This window comes from Labeo rohita, chromosome 13 (genome assembly GCF_022985175.1).
Source record: "Labeo rohita strain BAU-BD-2019 chromosome 13, IGBB_LRoh.1.0, whole genome shotgun sequence".
Classification (NCBI taxonomy): domain Eukaryota; kingdom Metazoa; phylum Chordata; class Actinopteri; order Cypriniformes; family Cyprinidae; genus Labeo; species Labeo rohita.
In genome coordinates this window covers 34,585,287-34,609,985 of record NC_066881.1, presented here as the reverse complement: position 1 = coordinate 34,609,985, position 24,699 = coordinate 34,585,287, and the positions used below count along the sequence as shown (strand labels likewise).

General features: G+C 32.0%; 1 protein-coding gene across 6 annotated transcripts in view; it reads left to right on the top strand.

The window, feature by feature from the left end:
• The window catches only part of blnk (B cell linker), a 31,942-nt gene extending 7,339 nt beyond the window's left edge, over positions 1-24,603 (top strand). The window contains exons 3-25 of one of the 6 annotated variants that reach the window (XM_051126240.1): positions 1,488-1,534; positions 6,846-6,911; positions 8,376-8,432; positions 9,134-9,180; positions 9,399-9,439; positions 9,669-9,798; positions 13,644-13,747; positions 13,831-13,903; positions 14,006-14,062; positions 14,166-14,191; positions 15,035-15,057; positions 15,418-15,477; positions 15,741-15,771; positions 15,966-16,011; positions 16,110-16,182; positions 16,274-16,301; positions 16,396-16,426; positions 19,169-19,259; positions 19,350-19,381; positions 19,496-19,545; positions 19,762-19,845; positions 22,302-22,457; positions 23,987-24,603. In XM_051126240.1, coding sequence (XP_050982197.1) covers positions 1,488-1,534; positions 6,846-6,911; positions 8,376-8,432; positions 9,134-9,180; positions 9,399-9,439; positions 9,669-9,798; positions 13,644-13,747; positions 13,831-13,903; positions 14,006-14,062; positions 14,166-14,191; positions 15,035-15,057; positions 15,418-15,477; positions 15,741-15,771; positions 15,966-16,011; positions 16,110-16,182; positions 16,274-16,301; positions 16,396-16,426; positions 19,169-19,259; positions 19,350-19,381; positions 19,496-19,545; positions 19,762-19,845; positions 22,302-22,457; positions 23,987-24,103 — 1,470 coding nt within the window. In that variant the 3' untranslated portion in view covers positions 24,104-24,603. Of the gene's footprint in view, positions 1-1,487; positions 1,535-5,126; positions 5,710-6,845; positions 6,912-8,375; positions 8,433-9,133; positions 9,181-9,398; positions 9,440-9,668; positions 9,799-13,643; positions 13,748-13,830; positions 13,904-14,005; positions 14,063-14,165; positions 14,192-15,034; positions 15,058-15,417; positions 15,478-15,740; positions 15,772-15,962; positions 16,012-16,109; positions 16,183-16,273; positions 16,302-16,395; positions 16,427-19,168; positions 19,260-19,349; positions 19,382-19,495; positions 19,546-19,761; positions 19,846-22,301; positions 22,458-23,986 lie in introns of those variants that run through there. The other 5 variants (XM_051126239.1, XM_051126242.1, XM_051126241.1 and 2 more) reach the window with 5 other exon arrangements.
• Positions 24,604-24,699: the final 96 nt, after the last annotated feature.

Genomic DNA, 24,699 nt, shown 5'->3' with positions numbered 1-24,699 from the left:
TTTGAATATGCAAATCAGGCATTATTTAATGAAATATGTGCTAATTTGCATAAATGTCTAGTAAGGCAAGGCAAGGCAGTTTTATTTCTAAAGCACATTTAAAACAGCAACTGCTGACCAAAGTGCTGTACAATAAAAGCATAACTTCACAAAAACATATACCAACAGCATGAAAATGGTCAAAACATTAAACAAAATGAAAGCATAAAACATCTCCAGCAATCCAATAACATAAAATAAAATAAATAAAATAGAAACCAATTAAAAAGCTACGGAAGATAGGTCTTAAGACGAGATTTGAAACTTCTAATATTTGGAGACAGCCTAATATGTGACCCTGGACCACAAAACCAGTCTCAAGTCGCTGGGGTATATTTGTAGCAATAGCCAAAAATACATTGTATGGATCAAAATTATAGATTTTTCTTTTATGCCAAAAATCATTAGTAAGTAAAGATCATGTTCCATGAAGATATTTTGTAAAATTCCTACTGTAAATATTTCAAAACTTAATTTTTGATTAGTAATATGCATTATTAAGAACTTAATTTGGACAACTTTAAAGATGATTTTCTCAGTATTTTGATTATTTTGCACCCTCAGATTCCACATATTCAAATAGTTGTATCTCGGCCAAATATTGTCCTATGCTAACAAACCATAAATCAATGAAAAGCTTATTTATTCAAGCTTATTTATTATAAATAATAATAAATTATTATTACCCTTATGACTGGTTTTGTGGTCCATGGTCACATATATGCTGGTAAGTCATTCCACAATCTAGGGGCGGCAATCAAAAAGTGAGGACATTTTGGCTGGTCCTCACTTTCTGAGACCCCTTTAAAGGCCTGTTTAAGGGGCAAGACTGAGTTTTAGGGATCAGGTTATAATTGGGAAAAGGTTAGGTTTAGGGTAAGGGTTTGGGTGAGGCACTAGAGATTGCATTGTGTCAATGTATGTCCTCACAAAGATAGCTATACAGAGTTGTGTGTGTGTGTGTGTACTTGTTTTTGCTACATTGTGGGGACCAAATGTCCCTACGAGGATAGTAAAACCTGAAATTTTTGACATGGTGGGGACCGGCCTGCGGTCCCCACAATGTAAAAAAATGATTAAAAATAGTAAATGATGTTTATCTGAAAGTGTAACGATGCAGACATGTTTTCTGTGCGGGCTAGGTTTAGGGTTAGGGTTGGGTTAGGGGATAGACAATATCGTTTGGTCAGTATAAAATCTATAGAAGTCTATGGAAAGTCCCCACAATTCACAAAAACAAACGTGTGTGTGTGTGTGTTTGTATCAGAACCATTCAAAAAGAACACGACTGTCACTGAACATTACTGATTCTCTTTGTAGAAATTCACCTTAAAAGTTATACAACACAGATATGATATGAAAAACTTTACACTATATATGACAGACTGAGCTCAAAACATGGAAGTGATTTTTATTTTATTTTTTTAACCCTGTTGTTTCTCTTGCAGACGCTCTCAGATGGTGACCTCAACAAATTCAGCCTCATTCATCGGCCGTAAGGAATCTATTTCTGTTTCTATTCCTACTCTAACCTCTCCACCCCACCGCCTGTTTGTACAAACTAGCAAAGTAAATCCCCAGAATTTTTTCTCATGTGTTCTTTATTGACGGGGGTCAATGATTGTCTGCAGTAATGAGGAAGCTGGACTAGTTTCGCTTACACACACAAACTGGGTTTGTGCATCCATCAATGTTTCACAGCCAGTGGTGGGAAGATTCTATTACTGGAAATACTAGAGTTGTGGTCTATTACTGGAATATTTTAAGCAGACTTTCAGAATGAATAATTAGTGAATTAGTGCACAGTGTATGATAAACAGCCATTATTTCACAGCTATGCATCGGCAGTGTTTAGCAGCTTGCAATTATATGCAATTATTAGTCTCACACATGGTCTAATTGATTGAGTGGTGCTTTTGTTCTGTAGTGTGGATTGCAAATTTATACACTCTACAGAAATACTAATTAAAATGTCTATTTTTTTTTTTTTTTTTTTTTTTTTTTTTTTTTTGCAATTGTAGCCATCTGACTAGTGGATGGCATGTGTAATTACACAAAAACCTGTCCAAGTTTAAGGTTAATTTAGAAAGGAAATATCAAAGAAAAAAAGAATTGTGGTTAATCAATAACATATTAATAATGTACTGTCATTGTGTCAATAAAAGTAACCGTAATCATTTACTACCCAACACTGTTCACTACTAAAACGGAGTCAGAAATTTTTGCAATACAATTCTTTTTTGCAAACATTAAATTATGTTTATTTACTTGGTTTGCACATCTATCAGAATCTATCTGTTTTTACTACTGAATACACTGAAATTTTAGAAATGCAATTTTTTGCAAAGAATTATTAGAATATACATATTTAAAATCAATAACAAACATTAAATTGCTACTTTATTTGGTTTGTGCATCAGAAAGTTTTCACTTCTAAATATACTTTAAGATATAGAAAATTTAGCAATAGATTTTTTTTACAAAAGAAACAAATATTGTAAAAATATATACAACTACATCAATTAATTATGTTACTTTATTTGGTTTTGTGGATTGAAATTTTAGCAATACAAAGTTTTATGCAAATAAATATACATATTGGTCAGAATTTGTTCAAATACATCAGTAAAGAACATTAAATAATGTTACTTGGTTTGCACATCTGTCAGAATGTTTTTACTACTAAATACACTAAAACTGTAGAAATGCATTTTTGTGGCAAAGAATTATCAGAATATACATGTTTAAAATGTACATAAACATAAAATTGCTACTTTATTTGGTTTGTGCGTCTATCAGAAAGTTTTTACTTCTAAATATACTTTAAGATATAGAAAATTTAGCAATACATTTTTTTTTTTACAAAAAAACAAAAAAAAAAAACAAATACATATTGAAGAATATATACAACTACACCAGTAAAGAACATTAAATCATGTTACTTTATTTGGTTTGTACATCTATCAGAATGTTTTCTCTACTAAATAAACTAAAGAATGCATTAACAAAGTTCAATAAGAGAAATAAGTATTATTAGACACAGAAAAAGTTACAAAGAGCACAGACAGAGAACTGAAAAAAGCAGAGACGCAAAAAATAGCATTATTTAATTGAAGTGAATCAGTTCAAAGTGACTCTACTAAATATCCTCAAATAGACTTCAGGATATAGAAATTTTAGAAATACAAAAAGGTTTTATGCAAACAAAAAGACATATTGGTCAGAATTTGTTCAAATATATCAGTAAAGAACATTAAATAATGTTGCTTGGTTTGCACATCTATCAGAAGGTTTTTACTACTAAATACACTCAAATTTTAGAAATGCAATTTTTTTGCAAAGAATTATCAGAATATACAATATATAAAATCAATAACTAACATTAAATTGCTACTTTATTTGGTTTGTATATCTATCAGAAAGTTTCACTTCTAAATATACTTTAAGATATAGACAATTTAGCAATACCTTTTGTTTTGTTTTTTGTTTTTTTTTACAAAAGGAACAAATATTGTGAGAATATATACAACTACACCAGTAAAGAGCATTAAATCATGTTACTTTATTTGGTTTGTACATCTATCAGAATGTTTTCTCTACTAAACAGACTTGAGGATATAGACATTTTAGCAATACAAAGGTTTTATGCAAAGAAAAATACATATTGGTCAGAATTTGTTCAAATACATCAGTAAAGAACATTAAATAATGTTACTTGGTTTGCACATCTATCGGAATGTTTTCACTATTAAATACACTGAAATTTTAGAAATGCATTTTTTGCACATAATTATCAGAATATACATATTTAAAATCAATAACAAACATTAAATTGCTACTTTATTTGGTTTGTGCATCAGAAAGTTTTCACTTCTAAATATACTTTAAGATATAGAAAATTTAGCAATACTTTTTTTTTTACAAAAGAAACAAATATTGTGAAAATATATACAACTACATCAGTTAATTTATGCAAATTGGTCAGAATTTGTTCAAACACATCAGTAAAGAACATTAAATAATGTTACTTGGTTTGCACATCTATCAGAATGTTTTTACTACTAAATACAGTCAAAGTTTAGAAATGCTATTTTTTTTTTTATCAGAATATACAATATATAAAATCAATAACAGACATTATATTGCTACTTTATTTGGTTTGTGTATCTATCAGAAAGTTTTCACTTCTAAATATACTTTAAGATATTGACAATTTAGCAATACATTTTATTTATTTTTTTTATTTTTTTTTAACAAAAGAAACAAATATTGTGAAAATATATACAACAACATTAAACAGTAATATAGTGTTTAATGTTCTTTACTGTAAAACATTACAGTAAAGAACATTAAATCATGTTACTTTATTTGGTTTGTACATCTATCAGAATGTTTTCTCTACTAAATAGACCTGAGGATATAGAAATTTTAGCAATACAAAGGTTTCATGCAAAGAAAAATACATATTGGTCAGAATTTGTTTAAATACATCAGTAAAGAACATTAAATAATGTTACTTGGTTTGCACATCTGTCAGAAGGTTTTTACTACTAAATACACTGAAATTTTAGAAATCCATTTTTTGCAAAGAATTATCAGAATATACAATATATAAAGTCAATAACAAACATTAAATTGCTACTTTATTTGGTTTGTGCATCTATCAGAAAGTTTTTACTTCTAAATATACTTTAACATATAGAAAATTTAGCAGTACATTTTTTTTAACAAAAGAAACAAATATATATTGCGAAAATATATACAACTACACCAGTAAAGAACATTAAATCATGTTACTTTATTTAGTTTGTACATCTATCAGAACCTTTTCACTACTAAATAGACTTGAGGATATAGATATTTTAGCGATACAAAGTTTTATGCAAAGAAAAATACATACTGGTCAGAATTTGTACAAATGCATAGGTAAAGAACATTAAATAATGTTACTTGGTTACCACTTCTATCCGGATGTTTTCACTTCTAAATGATTTAGGTATTTTTGCAATGCAACATTTTTTAATTAATTTTATAGAACTGATACAATCACATCAGTAATAAACAATAAATGATGTTACTTTATTGATGATCTAATATTTCACTGAGCAAAAATGCACTGTTTCTCACCAGAAATATTTTTAGAAAGGTGAAGCAGTTTGTTTCATATCCATTGAGTGAAATACACGTGCTCACTTGTTAAATTATAAATACAAATACATTAAACATCACCCACAGTACAGTCTCTTGACTGCTAGAAAAAAAAACAAAAAAATGCATTAACAAAGTTCATTAAGAGAAATAAGTATTATTAGACACAGAAAAGGTTAGAAAAAGCACAGACAGAGAACTGAGAAAGCAGAGACACAAGAAATAGCATTATTTCATTGAAGTGAATCAGTTCAAAGTGTCTCTAAATATAGAGGTAACATGACGTTCAACGGCAGTTTCATAATCCTCCTTACCAACCACTTCTGTGGAAAATCGACACTCCTCGAAACAGATGCAGCATGTGCTGCTTAACCACCGATGTCCAACGCACTCATTACGAGCCACTCGACTACTAGCTGCCTCTCAACTACCAGTTCATGCTACTGACTTGCCGCAGTTTGTACAAAAACACAGAATGGAGCATTTCAACAGAATCAAAGCTCCTGCTACGGATAAACTTAGGTAAGGTAAACTTTTAAATGATTTAGTTTCACTGTAATGTATGCATAAGGAAGTCATGTGCGGTCCGTTTCAATCGGACTACTACTTGGTTAAAGATTTATGGTACGGTGATTAACTCCAAAATCTGCTTTTTCAATAAATCTAAAAGATTCCATTTGGTAAATCTATACGTGCATGCAACTGAAAAACAGCAAATGATTTATGTGCATCTCTCAGAACTAGCAGAAAGCTTTTGAAATGTCACTGAAATCATTATTTCCAAAAAGTAAAGCCATTTAGGATATAATCAGCTTGTTAACAATACATAATACCAATGAAGGTGAGTAAAGATGCATCATGTGACCGATCGCATTGACTGATTGAAGTTAGTGAGTGGTTAAAGCTGGAATTGTGCTGAATTTCTACACAGCGGTGAGGTTTTTTGAGGACTGTAATTATATTCATTATATGTCTCGGTCACCTCTGTCTCTTCTACACAAACCCAGACGTTAGCAGCTCAGACGGTCTGTCAGAAGCAGTGCACTTTGTATCTGATAAGCTGTTAAAACCCACAATTCAGGATTTACGCCTGAACAGAGACTCACAGAACGTTTGAGGGATAAATAATTGCTTTGTACTGATGCTAATATCTGTCTAACTATTGATTATCTACCTATTCACATTCAAAAGTATGTTTTTTTAACTTTTAGTCAGCAAGAATGCATGAAATTGATCAAAAGTGACAGTAAAGACATTTGTTACTAAAAATGTTTCAATTTCAAATATTTTCTTTTCTTTTCTGTAAATCCTGAAAAATAAAACGTATCACCGTTTCCACAAAAACATTGGGCTGCACAACTGTTTTCAACATTGGTAATAATCAGAAATGTTTTTTGAGCAGAAAATTAGCATGTTAGAATGATTTCTAGAGGATCATGTGACACTGAAGACTGGAGTAATGATGCTGAAAATTCAGCTTTGATCACAGAAATAAATTACGGTTTAATTTATATTCACACAGAAAAGAGATTTTTTGAATTGTAATAATATTGCAGTATTTTTGCAGCCTTGCTGAGCAAGAAACTTCTATTATATATAAAAAAACAAAACTTCCGATCTACATGTGCTTTTGATAACTCATGTTTTTTGTTTTTCAGGCAGCTCCAAAAAATCGTTCAAGACATAAAAAAGAACGACGACAGCCTTTTCAACAGACTAAAAAGGTGTGTTGTATTTTGTACATTTATTCATTATTAAAAACACAGCAGGAGAAGACAGTTATCAATCCAAGTTATTTTTTGGCTTTTGAGTTTAAGACTGAAAACAGACGTGAGGAAACATCTGGTGACTGCCTTCAAACACATTTCCTCTCACTTCCTCTATTCATACAGTGGAATAGTCCAAAAACAGGCCATTAGGCGTGGCATGCATGAGAGAAATGATATCAAATTTACAACAAAAGCAAGCAGTTGTTATTAATGAAGGAACACCTGCTATACAAAAAGCATGCATAAATGCATGTGTTCATTATAATGACATGAAAACCCAAAAGCAGGATTTTTAGCTCATTAGCTTTTAGATCATTCATGTTTACAAATGTAGTATGCAAATGTAATAATTTGTGGCGTTTGCCAAGTATCACTGATACTACTGTTCATGTATACGCTTTAGAGGGTTTTCATAACCCTCAATATGAAACTTCAATGCACTTCATTGCATTTGTGTTCCACACCATTTGTGCTCCAGACATCAATGATTTCTCAAATCATGCATCTTGTTGATGAAAGTTGTGCTGGGACTTTACCTAAGAAACTACAAATTTCAGCAATCAAAAAATCCACCTAGATTTTTCATGGTACACTCTTAAAAATAAAGGTACTTCACAATGCCATAGAGAACCTTTCTGTTTCACAAAAGGTTCTTTGTGGTGAAGCAGGTTCTTCAGATTATAAAAAGGTAAGAATGAGATGGTTCTTTAAAGAACCTTTGACTGAATGGTTCTTTGTGGAACCAAAAACAGTTCTTCTATGGCATCGCTTGAAGAACCTTTTAAAGCACCTTTATTTTTAAGAGTGTAATGAGTTTTGGACAGAAAAACACTACTCAATATTTTCTTGTAGAGATGTAAAACACATAAGTAAATGATCAAGACAAAAAAGCAGCAGAGTTTACCTTTGCCAAAAAGGCTTAATGTTTCCTAATTTAAATGTCAATAAAAACATTCCATTATATATATATTTTTTTTTTTTTTTCAAAAAATAACAATGAAGATTTTTCAAAAAAACAAAAGTGTTTTAATTTAATTTAAAATGAATTATTTGACTTACAAACTGCGAAGGAGTGGCAAAAGTTAAAATCCGGATTATTGATTAGTCGTAAAAGAATGTGCTGCATATGAAAATGGGCTGAGAACTGATCAAATATTTGTAATCTGGCCCAGATAAAGACAGAAATCATGAGTTTGTGGTGTTTTTCTGCTGATTAAGGGAGAATACAAGCCTTTTTCATCTTATAAATGGCTGTCAAAAGCAGAAATGCAAATGTAGTAAGAAAGTATGACATGCTCCAGCAAAACAGACAGTATTTTTGGAATCGGCAACCAAAATCAGAAAATATGACACAGGGTGGTGTTATTAATCAATACAAATGACTGAATATTTTTGTATTTCCATGTATTTACTTTCAAGGTTTCAAACCGAACAAACAGCTAATATTCTCAAAACTGGGAGAAATACACTGGACCGGTATGATCAATGTTTCCCTGTGTTTCTGTGTTGTGAATCCTGTTGACTGATGCTTAAGGGTTAACCTAACCTAACCCAACCCTAACCCTAACCCTTAAAACCAAGCATAAGTGTCTTTATCCATTTACCTGTAGACGTGTCTCCTTTAAAATTAAAAAAGGCTTGTTTGTGAGTTAATTTTGGCTTATTTTTTAATTAAATTAAATGACATTTATTTATTTATTTAACTTATTGTTTCAATTTAAAAAATATATTTTAATTTATTTAATTATTTAATTTACCGTATTTAATTTAATCTAATTATTTATTTAGATTTTACATTTTTTTTATTATTATTTAATTTTAAGCAAATTACCTTGCTTAAAAGTTTCACGAAACCTTTTTGTAAAAGGGTTCTGCTTTGATCCTCTCTGTCTGTATGTGAAGAAATGCCACCAGACACCCACCGTAACGTCTACGAGAGCTTTGTGGTGTCTTTGGAAAGACTTACTATAATCTGGCCTTTAACTTTAACGACCGTCCAATTATTCTCTATCCTGCCATTGTGTGTTTTTGCTTTCGTATGTTGCAGATGACATGCAATTTTGTGCTTAAACGTTGCAGACGAATGAAGCTATCACTAATCCACAATGTGCTGAAATCAACAGCCATGAACTCTGAAAAACTTCCTGTATTTTGAGTTGCTTTTGACTTCGTTTCAGAATAAAGAAGAAAAGACCTCCGAAAGTACCAGTACGAGACTATCAAGGCAAGTTCAAGTATCAGAACTAGAAAGTGAACATGAAAATGTGCAACAACTTTTTACCTGATCTCATCTTTAATAAAGGCTTTAGCTGATGTAACTCCATGCAGTCCGGGGATATTTTTAGTACATTTATAGATCATCAAAACACAGAAATGGTGCATTTTCATCATTGTAAGTATTTTCAACTTCTGACCTCATGATCATGTTGTGTCACATTTTAGGCGAAGCTCCAGACTCTGAGAAGGACTGTGACTCAGATTTTGTAAGTGCATTAGTCGACTTCTGTAAAAGACATTTGCAGCTCATTATGGTCGCAAATGTAACATCAGTAATAATTTGATGCACAATGCAATAACTGTAGCCCAACGGCATGCAATTCAATGTTATACCTCTAACGAACACATCTCAGTTTACTTTCACTATATTTGAAATTTTTTAAGCCAGTTTAAGCCGGACTCATCTAATTAGTATCCACACATGAAATATTACAGGACAGCGATACGTACGAGGACCCACAGGGCGATCATGACGACAGCTACGAACCTCCACCGAGGCTTGAAGGTCACATGAAGGCCTTTACGGTCAGCCCGTCCATCACCAACCCCAGAGGAGAGTATGTGGGTAAGTATCACGGCTTTCTGTGTCAGAACATGAAATCAAAACTGAGTTTATTTACTTTCTGAATTTTCATAGTCACAAGTCGTATGGTTAAGCTGTATGAATCTGAATGGCAGCGCAGTGATAAAACTCATCAATTCAAGTGGCCATTTACTGCTCAGACGGTAATTTTCTCTCATGGGAACATAAAGTCGTTTCAACATTTATAGGAGCTAGTCATCAGTGTTTTACTCCTAACAACTGCGGAAAGATTCACAGCCGAATTTCGACAAACACCAAGATCGTGCGGTGATTCAATTTGCAGAATCCACATCTGAGTTCACAAGAAAGAATCCATCTCAAAGTAGCTTTGTAAATCTTTTTCAACCACTGCCAAGTAAACTGTAAATGTTGTTTACAACAATGCATTTACATTCAAATATTTAAGAATTTAAATATTACTGAAATGCTGGAAAATGTTTACATGAATAATGAGAGCTGTTAAGAAAAAAGATCAAAATTATGTACTTTTAAAAAAAAATGGGCCATTATTATGCTATCCCAAAAAATGTGTAAAATATAATATGGAGGAACGAGTTCTGTGATCCTATGAACACTGCTTATGTGTTCAGCAACGTAACAATATTTCATTAGTTATTAATTAGACAAATGTAATTGGACCTTGAAATGTGTTTTATTTACTTGTTTACTTTTTGATTCGGTCTTTATTGTGTGAATCAGATCCTAATTTTAACCCTTTTGTAAGTTTGTAAGTTATTCTAATGTATTATTATTATTTAATGTATTATTATGATGTGTCAATTGCTTGGTTTATAAAAAAAGAGGTTAAATAAAAACAAAGTTAAAAAAAAAAAAGAAAACAATATCCTTTTTAATGAACTGATTATATAAATAATCTGTTTAAAAATAGCAAAATTAATGGTTTAGGTCGCAAAATGATGGATGTCTTTTTTAAAAAATGTGGAAATCAGCACAAACAAGAAATAAGGCAAATGGTAAACATTTGATCTGGCTACTTTTTTTGACTAGGAAAATTATTAGTTGTGCAAGACCTAATTTAAATAAATGTAAACAATAAATATTGTACAAATTTATTGCACTCCAAAATAATGGCCCATTTTAAAAACATTTGTGATTTTGTTTTAATGTTCTCCTCTAAAGCTCCCACTTACTGCAGTGGAACAGTGATATAATATTATATATGCAAATGGAAGTCCAAATTTAAAATGTGGTTGGAAGGGGTTAAAAACTAAAAAGGTTTGAAATCTATACAGACATATTAAAAAGAAGAAAAAAACAAAATGCCAAAAAAGAAATGTAAATGTAAAACAAAACAAATGAAAACAGAAAATGCTCCTCCTTTTACTGTCTTTATTGTGTGAATCAGATCCTAATTTTAACGCTTGTTAGCAACAGCTGACATGGTTTGTTTGTTTGTTTGTTTGTGTGTGTGTTATTTTAAGTTATTCTAATTTATTTATTCTAGTGTATTATTATTATTTCTCCCCTTCTATTATGATATGTAAGTGTTATGAGTGTCATAATTGTTTGGTTTAGCAGTTAAATAAAAAAAAATCTTAAATTTTTTTTTTTTTAATTTGATTATATAAATAATCGATTTAAAAATAGCCAAATTGATGGTGTAAGCAATTTTCTGTATTTTATCTTGCAAAATGATGGATGTCTTTTTAAAAATGTAAAAGATTTAATCCGGCTACTTTTTTTGACTAGGAAAATTATTTTAAATTTAAAATCTTTTTTTAAAAAAAGTAAAACATTTCATCTGGCTGCTTTTTTGACAAGGAAATTATTAGTTAGCAAGCCCTAATTTAAATGAATGTAAACAATAAATATTGTATAAATTGAATGCACAAAATAATGACCCATTTTAAAAAAATAATGACCCATTTTAAAAATACAGTGGAACAGTGATGTAATATTATATATGCAAATAGATAAGAGTCCTAATTTAAAATGTGGTTGGTAGTGGTTAAAAACTCAGGAATTTGGATTGTATACAGACATATTCAAAAGAAGAAATAAAAACTAACAAAATGCCAAAAAAAGAAAAAAAAAGAAAACATGAAATGCAGAAAATGCAAAAATTGTTTCATTAACTTGTTCACTTTTTTTTTTCTTTAAAGTTTTTTTTTAAATGACTGATTATATAAATAATCTATTTAAAAATAGCACAAAAATGTGAAGAAAAAAAATCAGCACAAAAAAGAAATAAGGCAAACATTTGATCCGGCTACTTTTTTTTTTTTTGACTAGGAAAGTGCAGTGGAACAGTAATGTAATATTATATATTCAAATAGCAGTTCAAATTTAAAACGTGGTTGGAAGGGGTTAAAAACTCAGAGATCAAAAGAACAAAAAAAAGAACAAAAGAAAAACTGTCAAAATGCCAAAAAAAAAAAAAAGAAAGAAAATGTAAAATGTAAAACAAAAAAATTAAAACAGAAAATGCAAAAGCAAAAAATATATATATATATTTTTATTCACTTATTCACTTTTTCCTTCTACTGTCTTTATTGTGTGAATCAGATCCTAATTTTAACGCTTGTTAGCAACAGCTGACAGGGTTTGTTTGTTTGTGTGTTATTTTTAAGTTATTCTAATTTACTTATTCTAATGTATTATTATTTTTCACCTTCTATCACGATATATGTGTTTAAAAAAAGTAAAAAAAAATAATAATTTTTTTTATTTAATTATATAAATAATCTATTTACAAATAGCAAAATTGACCCATTTTAAAAATATTTGTGATTTTGTTTTATTTTTCTTCTTTAAAGCTCCCACTTACTGCAGTGAAACAGTGTAATATTATATATTTAAATAGCGGTCCAAATTTAAAACGTGGTTGAAAGGGGTTAAAACGATTTGGATTGTATACAGACACATTAAAAAGAAAAAAAACCTAACAAAATGCCAAAAAAGTAAAAAAAAAGTAAAAATTAAAAAAAAAAGAAAAAAAAAGAAAGAAAAGAAAACATAAAATGCAAAAACAAAATGGAAAATGCAAAAATAAAGATGTAAATACATAATTTATACTAGTATCTCAATGATAATAAAATTACACGGTCATGTATGTCTAATTAAATTAGTTGAAAATGTGCTTGGCACTGGATAAAAAAGCTTCACAAAACGACTTTTGGACTGATCCTTTTTAGCAAATTCAAAATTGTGAATTCAGATGGTAAGTAAATTACCACAGGTTCTGGGAGTTTAACCAAATTTGCATTATAAACACTTATAAAACACTTGCATTATAGATTATAATATAACATCACTAGCTCCTGTAAATGTTCAAATGGCCTTATGTCCACATGAGAAACAAATACCATCTGAACAGCCTTGACTGTAAATGATTCACCAGTGCACTTATTTCCAAAGAACATAATATTTGTCTAAATGTAAAAGCTTTACTTTCTTCCTCAGCCGATGTCACAAAGACCTCTTAAGTTCATAACCCAGTTGATTTCTGATTTAAAATTAGGCTCTGTTCTACATGTTTCACTGTTCAACTTCATATTTAGGAAAATTGGCTGAATTTTCATGCTGACTTCATCATTTCCTCACCCACATGTCTTTCCAAACCTGTGTGACCTTCTTCCATCAAACACAATAGGTTAAGATGTTCTGAATGAAATGTGATCTCTTTTTGTCCTTTTTTGGAACATAAAGGCCTCTGGTCACTACTATATATAGTGCTTCTTTTGTGCAAATGTGAACAAAATGAAGTTGAGTAGGTGATGACAAAAGACTAAAAGTTTCATTTCTACTGAAGGAAAGTTCTGTTAAGCACCGACAGCACATAAAACCAGACTTCCTGTGTCTTGCAGACAGCTGTCGTGGTCGACCGGCAAAACCAAACCATCCTTTCCATATGCAACAGAGGCACAAACCCCCACGACCGACCCACCGCAACCTGGCAGAGGAAGATGATGTAATAACAGCTTGTACTGTTAACACATACTTTTATTCACTGCACAATAAACTCCAGATACTAAAGCACTCTCCTCCTTTCAGGATGATTACATTGAGCCGGAGGATGAAACGGATGACGATAATTACATTGACCCCACTGAGAAAACACTAACAAGTAAGATGACGGAGGAAGGCGTTTATTTTGTTGCACAATGAATTATTAATGTGACCGTAATTGGTAAATCAAGCCTTAATGGTGCGTAATGTCTGTTTACAGAGCCGCCGATTAACAGAGCAGTCAAACCGTGCATTTCTGCCCGTGCAAACAGTCCTGGTGAGTGTTTTATGAGATCATTTCAAGAAGTGCACAGTTCCATAAGATTATTTTGATCAAATATTGAAAGCTCATATAATACACTCCAATTCTCCTTTTTTAGATTTCTATGAGGTTCCTGATGTGAAGGTAAGCTTAAAACAAGCCCCTAATGTAATATTCAGAAAAATCTTTGCATGCATTTTATTTGTTAGATTATAGTAATACAATAATGAAAATCATGATTTTACCACTATTATTATTATTATTCAAGATAACATCAGCCAAAAAATTATAGGTAGGACAGTATCATGCATAATTTAATGATATTTTAATAATATGTATTTTTTAATAATAAATTATATTTACAGTAATATTTATTTTTATATTTATAAAATGTATTATATTATATTTTTATATTTGGAATGATATTTTATAATAATATATTTTATATTATTTAAATTTTTGTTATATTTTTAATTAATTTTTTTTAAATGTAATTTTTTATTTCATATAATTTATTTTTGCAATTTTTATTAATAAATATGGCCTGGACAGGTTGTACAACAAATACCATCATGCATTATATAAAATATTAATTTATGGACTATTTGAAAAACAAAAAATGTGAAAAATATGACCAGGACATGTTCTTGATAGACGTTGTATGATCCTATAATAAATAATATTTATTTTCATATGTATAATAATATTTTATAATAATATATTTTATATTCTTTTAATTTTTCTTTTAATATATTTATTTTTATTTTTTTAAATGTAATTTAATTTCATATAATTTATTTTTGCAATCTTGGCTTGTAATATGACCTGGACAGGTAGTACAACAAATACCATCAACATGATATAAAATATTAATTTATGGACTATTTAAAAAACAATAATAATTTTTGCATGCAATATGACCTGGACATGTTCTTGACAAACTTTATGTGATTCTGCTCTGACAAAATGCTTTGTGTTTATTTATAGGAGAACTCGCAGTCTAAAACAAGGTAAAACTCCTTCAAAATTAACCTTCCTTTTTCTATATAATTTTTTTACACACATTAAACTTCAACATAATTATGGTAACCTCAGTTTTCTTTAGCAGTAATTACAGCACTAATGAAATTCAATATCCATAAAAACATGTCATGTACTTATAGTGTTTGCTCCACTTTGACTTACAATTTAAGGCAGCATTCATGAAGATGAGACTTAAATATTCACACATTAAAATCTACACTGACAGAGTAACAGTGTTAATATGACTGTTTTTCTAAAAGCGCAACAAAAGCGCTTAATGATTCAGTCCTGAACTTCCTCATATCCACATCACATGCTTCAATGTTGTGTTGTTCTGTTCTCATCAGCAAGAGTAAAACGACTCTACAACCCAACGTACAGATGACGCCACCTAAAGCCAGTCCACGGTATTACACAATCATTATTATCTGTCCACAATTACAAACCACTAGATTAGCACTGCATTCATCACTGTTCAATTATTCAGCACCGTTATATCAAAATACATTAGATGCATATACATTTCAGTTTCATTATTTCACTTACCATGCTAAACATTGGTGAAAACGACAATGCCGTCTTTGAAAGCACTACAGAATATGCCTGAGATGTGTTTTAAAGGAAAGAGTTAAATCAACAAAGTCTTTCATGTTTTATTTACATCGTACAGAATGAACATCAGAAGGCCAACAATAAGTCCAGTGAGTATTGATGATTTCTATTACGAGTGTGTGTGTGTGTGTGTGTGTGTGTATATATATATATATCTTTAATAAAAAAATAAAAATGGTGCAAATGATTAGCATGTAAATAAGCGATTTATATGCACATATAACAGTGTAAATGCATGTTTTGAATAGAGATTATAATTACGGTCTATGTGTGTTTTCAGCAGGAACCACAGTCAGAAGACGAGTACGAGGTGTGTGATGCAGACGACAGTAAGTATCTGCCATAAACCAGACCTGAGCAAATTAATACATAAAAAAACTAATCGCAGACAGGCAAACATGTATGAAATGTGTGTGATTCTCATTAGATATTAATGAAGGACCAGAGGAAACCACAGAGGCCCGCAGACCATCCATACCCACACCGCGACCTAGAGACATGTAAGTGACTCCTTCAAAACATGAACGATAATAAATCAATTCTGTCATAGCAGATTCACTATCTAACAGTTCATCACTGCTGCTCTTTTAGGAAGAAACCAAATACTGCTGTGATACCGGTATGGACTTGTTTTTTCTAATCTGTTTATCTAATCTATACTATTGAATGTTAAATCAAAACATTTAGTGACAAATACTCGTCCTTTTTTGCAGAAACCAAACACTCCTCGAAGAGACAGTGAAGGTAACTATCAAAATCACTCATGAGATTTTCATAGAACAGCATAAGCAATGACTTTGTTCACAATAGAATACTAGCATATAGCTTACAACATAGTGCATATTGCACTATTTTAAATAAGGATGCAAAAAATAATCTGTTATGCTAAGATAAATGTCAAGTAGCGGTATAAAACACTGTGGTCATGAGACCTCATTACATCACATTTGTAATTCAGCAAGGGACGATCTCCAAAATAAATCCAAGCTATCTTAACTTTTGCATCAGTCAAACAAATCAGTGTTTTTTAATGCACAATTTGGCAAATCCATGCATGCACACAGAAAATTAGCATACTGCATGTTTCTGATGCAGTATCCACAAAGTAAACTAATGCACAATTTGGCTGAGTTATGCATGCATGCATACAGAAAAATACTGTATTGCACAAATATTCCACAAAGTAAGCCCCATTTCATACATGCGTATAGAAAATTGGCATACTGCACTATTCCAATGCAGTATTCCACAAAATAAGCTCTGATTTATTATGCACCATTTGGCAGATCCATGCATGAGTGAAAATTAGAGAACATTAGCATGCTGCATTAATAAAATCTACACTACATTTGGTCAAACTAATCCAGTATCCACAAAGTAAGCTCTGTTTTACCGTACAATGCAGAGTTTGGCAAGTCCATGCATGCACAAAGAAAAACTGCATGCTGCATGATTCTGATGAAGTATTTTACAAAATAAGCTGTGTTTCATAAAGCACAAGCTGGCAGATGCATGCATGAATGCATACAGAGAATGAGAATAATGCACGTTTCTGATGCAATTTTCCACAAATTAAGCAGTTTCATAATGCACAATTAAACTGCAAGCAATTAGCATACTGCAAAAATAAAATCTACACTCTGCGTTTGGTTAAACTGATGCATTATTCCACAAATTAAGTTCGATTATAAATGCATACCTTGACAGATTTATGCATGCATGCATACAGAAAATTAGCATACTGCATGATTCTGGTGCAGTATTCCGCAAAATAAGCTCTGATTTATAATGCACAATTTGGCAGATCCGTGCATCAGCGCATAAAGAAAATTGGCATGCTGCATTAATAAACTCTACACTACATTTGGTCAAACTGATGGAGTATCCACAAAGTAAGCTCTGTTGTACCATACAATGCAGAATTTGGCAGATCCATACATGCATGCATGCATAAAAAAATAGCATGCTGCATGATTCTGATCCAGTATTCCATAATGTAAGCTGTATTTTATAAAGCACATGTTGGCAGATCCATCCATGAACGCATATAGAAAATGATGCATTACTTCACAAATTAAGCAGTCTCATAATGCACAATTAAACTGACTCATACATACAAAAAAGTAGCATACAGCACAAATACAATCTACACTGCATTTGGTTAAACTGATGCACCATTCCACAAACTAAGCCTATTTATAAATGCACAAATTGAAAGATTTATGCATGCATGCATACAGAGAAATATTGTACTGTATAAATATTCCACAAAGTAAGCTCCATTTCATACATGCCTACAGAAAATTAGCATACTGCATGATTCTGATTCAGTATTCCACAAAGAAGGGAGGTCCATGCATGCATGCATGAAAAAAAAATAGCATGCTGCGTGATTCTGATCCAGTATTCCATAATGTAAGCTGTGTTTTATAAAGCACATGTTGGCAGATCCGTCCATGAACGCATGTAGAAAATACAAATACTGCACGTTTCTGATGCAGTACTCCACAAATTAAGCAGTCTCATAATGCACAATTAAACTGACGCATACATACAAAAAAGTAGCATACTGCACAAATCTACACTGCATTTGGTTAAACTGATGCACCATTCCACAAATTAAGCTCATTTATAAATGCATTTGACAGATTTATGCATGCATACAGAAAATTAGCATACAACGTTTCTGATGCTGTATTTCACAAAGAAACTAATGCACAATTTGGCAGATCTATGCATGCATGCAAACAGAGAAATATCGTACTGTACAAATATTCCACAAAGTAAGCTCCATTTCATACATGCCTACAGAAAATTAGCATGCTGCATGATTCTGATTCAGTATTCCACAAAGACGGCTCTGATTTACAATGCACAAATTGGCAGATCCACACATAAGTGCATAAAGAAAAAGAGCATGCTGCATGATTCTTCTGATCCAGTATTCCATAAATTAAGCTGTGTTTTATATAGCACAAGCTGGCAAATCTATGCATGAATGCATACAGAAAATGAGAATACTGCATGTTTCTGATGTAGTATTCCACAAATTAAGCTGTTTCATAATGCACAATTAAACTTGCATGTGTATTGCATACAAAAAAGTAGCATACTGCAAAAATTAAATCTACATTGCATTTAGTTAAACTTGATGCATTATTCCAGAAATTAAGCTCAATTATAAAATGCACAATTTGACAGATTCATGCATGCCTGCATGCAGAAAATTAGCATACTGCATGCTTCTGGTGCAGTACTGCATAAATTATATTGCAATTTTATAATGCACAATGCTTGTATAACATACAATGCAGTATGTATGCATGCATGCATACAGAAAATGAGCATAGCGCTAATATAGTAGTATGCTATTCTGAATATAGAAAATGAGGTGTGGCCCACATGAGAGTATCCTGCACATTTTAAAGTGCATTTTTAACTATGACCTCTCGTCGCCTATTAACAGTTGCATGATCTCTGTTACAGCCACGTCAATTAAAACACCACCAGTAACTACACCACGAAACCCACCAGACACCATGCAGAGCCCGTCACCAACAGGGTTCCATCGAGCCAAGTAAAAAACAGTTTAATTTTCTCCTATAAGCATAAGCTATCATCATTTTATTTTATGACAGAAAAACTACAATCTCCTTTTCTGTTATAGGATGCCTCTGCCTCGACAGCTTCCCTCCCAAAGTAAGATTCATGCTTTGCAATAGACACATTTTTCTGTCCATAAGGCCAACATCAAAACTTTCTGACAAAGTCTTTCATTTCTAGCTGTTAATTAATCTTATTTTATTTCCACAGGCAGAGGGACGTTGCCTTCAGACAGCAGAGCAGCTAGAGACGCTGAAGAGGTGATTGCAGTTGTGTTACTGACTTCCCTTTAAAAGCTTTTACTTCTTTATGCATACATTTTCATTTTTTCATTCATAGGGTTTGGTTCTGACAGAGAATGAGAAATGTCCCTGATGTTTGTGTGTCTCGGTTTGCAGCATAACTACTATAATCAAGAACATTCCAGCATGCACTTACATCGTCTGTTGTTCTAACTATCCTGTTCTCTCACACAGGAAGCTGGTGTGTATAAAAAGATTTGGTATGCCAGCGGCTGTGACCGCAAGACAGCAGAGGACGCTCTCATACGCGCATCTAAGGCAAGTCAGACCTGCACAAAGTAACACAAAACTAGACTGAATGACACTGCATTATAAATGCCAGCATATACAAGAGGCAGACAGGATTATTATAGTAATAAAACATGTTCAATACGTGAAATAAAATGTTAACTGAAATAAAACTTAAGATTTAAAAACAAACAAATAAATAAATAGCTATAATAGTGGCCTATTAAAATAACAACTCAAATTTAATAAAAAAAAAAAAAAAAGAAGAAGAAAAAGAAAAAAATCGACTCAGAATGCACTAATAGATTCAAAACCGGTTTTACCTTTACTGCACAATATATAGCAAGAATGATGGACTTCCATAAACACTACACTTGCTGCAGTAGTCGGTGTTACACAGTGTTTGGTCGTTAGATTTGTGCTGGATGTTGTCTTTGGAATAGAAATATGGATAGTTTATTTGTAAACATCATACTTTTGTTGCACATTTCAGTTAATGTCATAAAACTAGCGATCTAAGGCAGGACAGTGTGGTGTACACATGGCTGAAGACGCGAAAAGAGGAACACACAAACCGAATCAATTAAGTGAATCATTTAAACTGGAACCGTTCCGATTGATTCAAACCTGTGACTTCGATCATTCCGTTCAAGCGATTCACTAGCAAAAACAGATTAAAAGAGCAATTCATTTTCAAATTTCGACATCGCTTATAATGATTTTGAAAAACGCGCAGTGAGGGGTGAAACTGAGCTTTTCGAAACTCCGAATCAGTTAAACCATTGAGTCGTAAAATGATTCATTACTTCGAAACGCTATTCGGATCGCGAATCATTCGATTCAGATCTTGGTTTCAGAGCGCGTATCTTCTATAAATTCTTTTTATTTAGGTGGAACTTAGGAGCGGGTTCCACGCACCGAAGTCATGATCTAAAATGATGGTTCGGATCACCAGCAGGTTCGCGAATTATTTAATTTAGATCGGGACTTCAGAGCGCGTATCGCGAATCATTTGATTTAGATCGGAACTTTGGAGCGGGTTCGTATATATTTTTATTCAGATCGGAACTTCGGAGCTGATTCGCGAATCATTTCGCAAATGATTCGCGATCCACGCTACGAAGTCACGATCTGAAATAATGGTTCGGATCACCAGCGGGTTTGCGAATCATTTAATTTAGATCGCGACAACTGAGAGCGGATCGCGAATCATTTGATTTAGATCGGAACTTTGGAGCGGATTCGCGAATCATTTAATTTAGATCGGGACCTCAGAGCTTGTATGGCGAATCATTTGATTAGATCGGAATTTTGGAGCGGGTTCGTAAATATTTTTATTCAGATCGGAACTTCGGAGCGGATTCGCGAATCATTTCGCAAATGATTCGCGATCCACGCTACGAAGTCACGATCTGAAATAATGGTTCGGATCACCAGCGGGTTTGCGAATCATTTAATTTAGATCGCGACAACTGAGAGCGGATCGCGAATCATTTGATTTAGATCGGAACTTTGGAGCGGATTCGCGAATCATTTAATTTAGATCGGGACCTCAGAGCTTGTATGGCGAATCATTTGATTAGATCGGAATTTTGGAGCGGGTTCGTAAATATTTTTTATTCAGATCGGAACTTCGGAGCGGATTCGCGAATCATTTCGCAAATGATTCGCGATCCACGCTACGAAGTCACGATCTGAAATAATGGTTCGGATCACTAGCGGGTTCGCGAATCATTTGATTTAGATCGGGACAACTGAGCGCGGATCGCGAATCATTTGATTTTAAATCAGAACTTCGGAGCGCGGATCGCGAATCATTTGATTCAGATCGGGACTTCGGAACGCCTATGGCTTAGGCTATCTTTTTTATTAAACAGTACAAAACATCAAACCAATAAAGCAAGTACCCTCCAAGAAAGAAAGAAAGAAAGAAAGAGTAGGACCGCACAGATACAAATTCCTGTAAGTAAATTAACTAAATTAATTACATTTTATTAAAGGAGAAGTGTAGTAACCATAGTTAATTTGTGGTTCCCATAATTTAACTACAGAATTTTTTTTTTTTTTTTTTTTTTTTTTTTGCTACTGCACACTCTTGAAAATCCATTTAACAAAATGTAGACACTAGGTAAATAAGAGTTTAATTTTGAGAAGGCAGAAATATTTTTTACTGTGGCTCTTTTGGAAAAAATGCATTAACCTAAAATTGGTTAAAGTTGGTCAAAAAAGATTCCCTACCCCTGCTTTACAGCATCAACAGATTATTACTAGCTGCTGTATCATTCCTATAGCTAAAATAGTAGAGCATGGTGCATGCAACAAGTTCATGGGTTTGATTTCCAGGGAAAGCATGAGCTGATAAAGTGTTTACCAGCAATGTAAGCTGCTTAGGATAAAAGCGTGTGCCAAATTAATACATGTAAAAAAAAAAATATCAGTCTATCACTATTTGAGTTGTAATACTTATGTGTCTGATTTGATTTCAGGATGGCTCTTATCTGCTCAGGAAGAGCTCTGGTGTGGATGCACAACAGCCGTACACACTAGTGGTGTTTTACAACAGCCGAGTTTACAACATCCCTGTCCGGTACATCGCTTCCACCAAACAGTATGCGTTGGGGAAAGAAAAACAAGCGGAGGAGGTAAGAACAGACATGGATGGTGCCCCAAACGTATTTGGACAAGTAATTCACATTTAAAAATGAAAATGTGTCATTGCATCCTCATGTCAATTTAAACTCAATGATATTTAACTAATGCACTCATAACATTCAGAAAAGTGTGACTTAAGTGTCCAAATACATTTTGGTGTCTATGGATGCTTGTTTCTGTCACAGAATAAAAGATAGAACAGGTCATTGTTACTTTTTGTCTAAGATTACATCTCACAATTCTGACTTTTTCTTTATAATTCCTGAATTGCGTGAAAAGTGTGAAATTTGTGTGATATTTTTTAATTAATTAATTTTTTATTCCATGGAAAAAACAAGCATAATTTCAAGAAAAAAATTGAACTATGAGATTAAAAAAGTCACAATTATTTTTTTATACCATGGAAAAAACAAGCGTAATTTCAAGAAGAAAAAAAATGAATTATGAGATTAAAAAAAAAAAAAAAAAAATCATATTTTTTTTTCACGGAAAAATAAGCATAATTTCAAGGGGGGGAAATCTGAACTTTAAAAAAAGTCACAATTCTATTTTTATTCCATGGAAAAAAACAAGCATAATTTCAAGAAAAAAAATCAGAATTATGACATTAAAAAAGCCACAATTATTTTTTTTATTCCATGGAAAAAACAAGCATAATTTGAAGAAAACAAATCTGAATTATGAGTTTAAAAATGTCACAATTATTTTTTTTATTCCATGGAAAAAAACAAGCATAATTTCAAGAAAAAAATCCTGAATTGTGAGATTTTAAAAAGTCAATTTTTGTATTCCATGGAAAAAACAAGCATAATTTCAAGAAAAACACATCCTGAATTATGATATTAAAAAAGTCACAATATTCATTTTTTTCCATGGAAAAAGCAAGCATATTTTCAAGAAAAAAATCCTGAATTATGAGATTAAAAAAGTCATTTTTTTTATTCCATGGAAAAAACAAGCATAATTTTCAAGAAACAAAACCTGAATTATGAGTTTAAAAAAGCCACAATTATTTTTTATTCCATGGAAAAAAAACAAGCATGATTTCAAGGAAAAAAAAAATCTGAATTATTACATTTAAAAAAAAGTCACAATTATTTTTTTATTCCATGGAAAAAAAAACAAAGCATAATTTCAAGGGGAAAAAAATTCTGAATTATTAGATTTTTAAAAAGTCACAATTATTGTTTTATTCCATGGAAAAAACAAGCATAATTTTAAGAAAAAATACGGAATTATGAGATTCAAAAAGTCACAATTGTTTTTTTTTTGTTTTGTTTTGTTTTTTGAATTTCATGGAAAAAAACAAGCCTAATTTCGAGAGAAAAAAAAATCTGCATTATGAGATTAAAAAGGTCACATTATAATTTTTCCCATTGAAAAAAGCAAGCATATTATTTAAGTAAGCATTATTATTATTCCATGGCAAACAAACTTCCATATGTTTCAGTGCATGAGGTAAAAAGAGGTAGAAGTCAGCTGTCAGTCACTAAACTATCCTCTTTCTGTCACTCTAAAGCGTTTCAGCAGCGTCTCTGACATCATTGAGAACCACCAGAAGAATCCTCTAGTGCTGGTCGACTCACAAAGCAACACCAAAGACTCCACCAAACTCAGACATCCAATCAAGATATGAGGCAGCCTCAGAAATAGCGTCAAACTAAATCTGAAGACGCCGTGAAGACATTCATATTAAATATAACTGCACTGAGAGGGTGCTAACTGTGTGGTAGTTTCACATCTTACCATGACAAGGGGATGGAAACAGATCCACGCTTGCAAAACTGAAACTTGCTGCTACTTTTATAACTTATTTTCCTGAGTCACAGGTTACGGACGGTTCATGAGTTCGAAAACAGCGGCGAGACTCGGTATTTTTATTTGGACGCGGCGTTTTTTACGCGCAACCGTAAAAAAAGTCCGTGTTGCGCCTTTTTCAAAACACAGCGCAGGAGAACGCGCTCTGTGCAACCCGTGCAGAAAAACAGAGGAAAGTGTTATATAAAAATACGCAAATATGGTACAGCTGTACAGTTTATATATGTTTATGGGTAGATGGATCTTTGTATTTGTTTCACCTTATATAAGGTGTGTTAAGCAAAAAAATAAAACATGACTTTTTTTAATTAAAGTGATTGTTTCGTGTATTATGTTATGTAAAATTACAATTTTTAGCATTGTACATCTCTGCACAGGGGGGAAGATTTTGTAAGGGTACTGTTTTATACATAG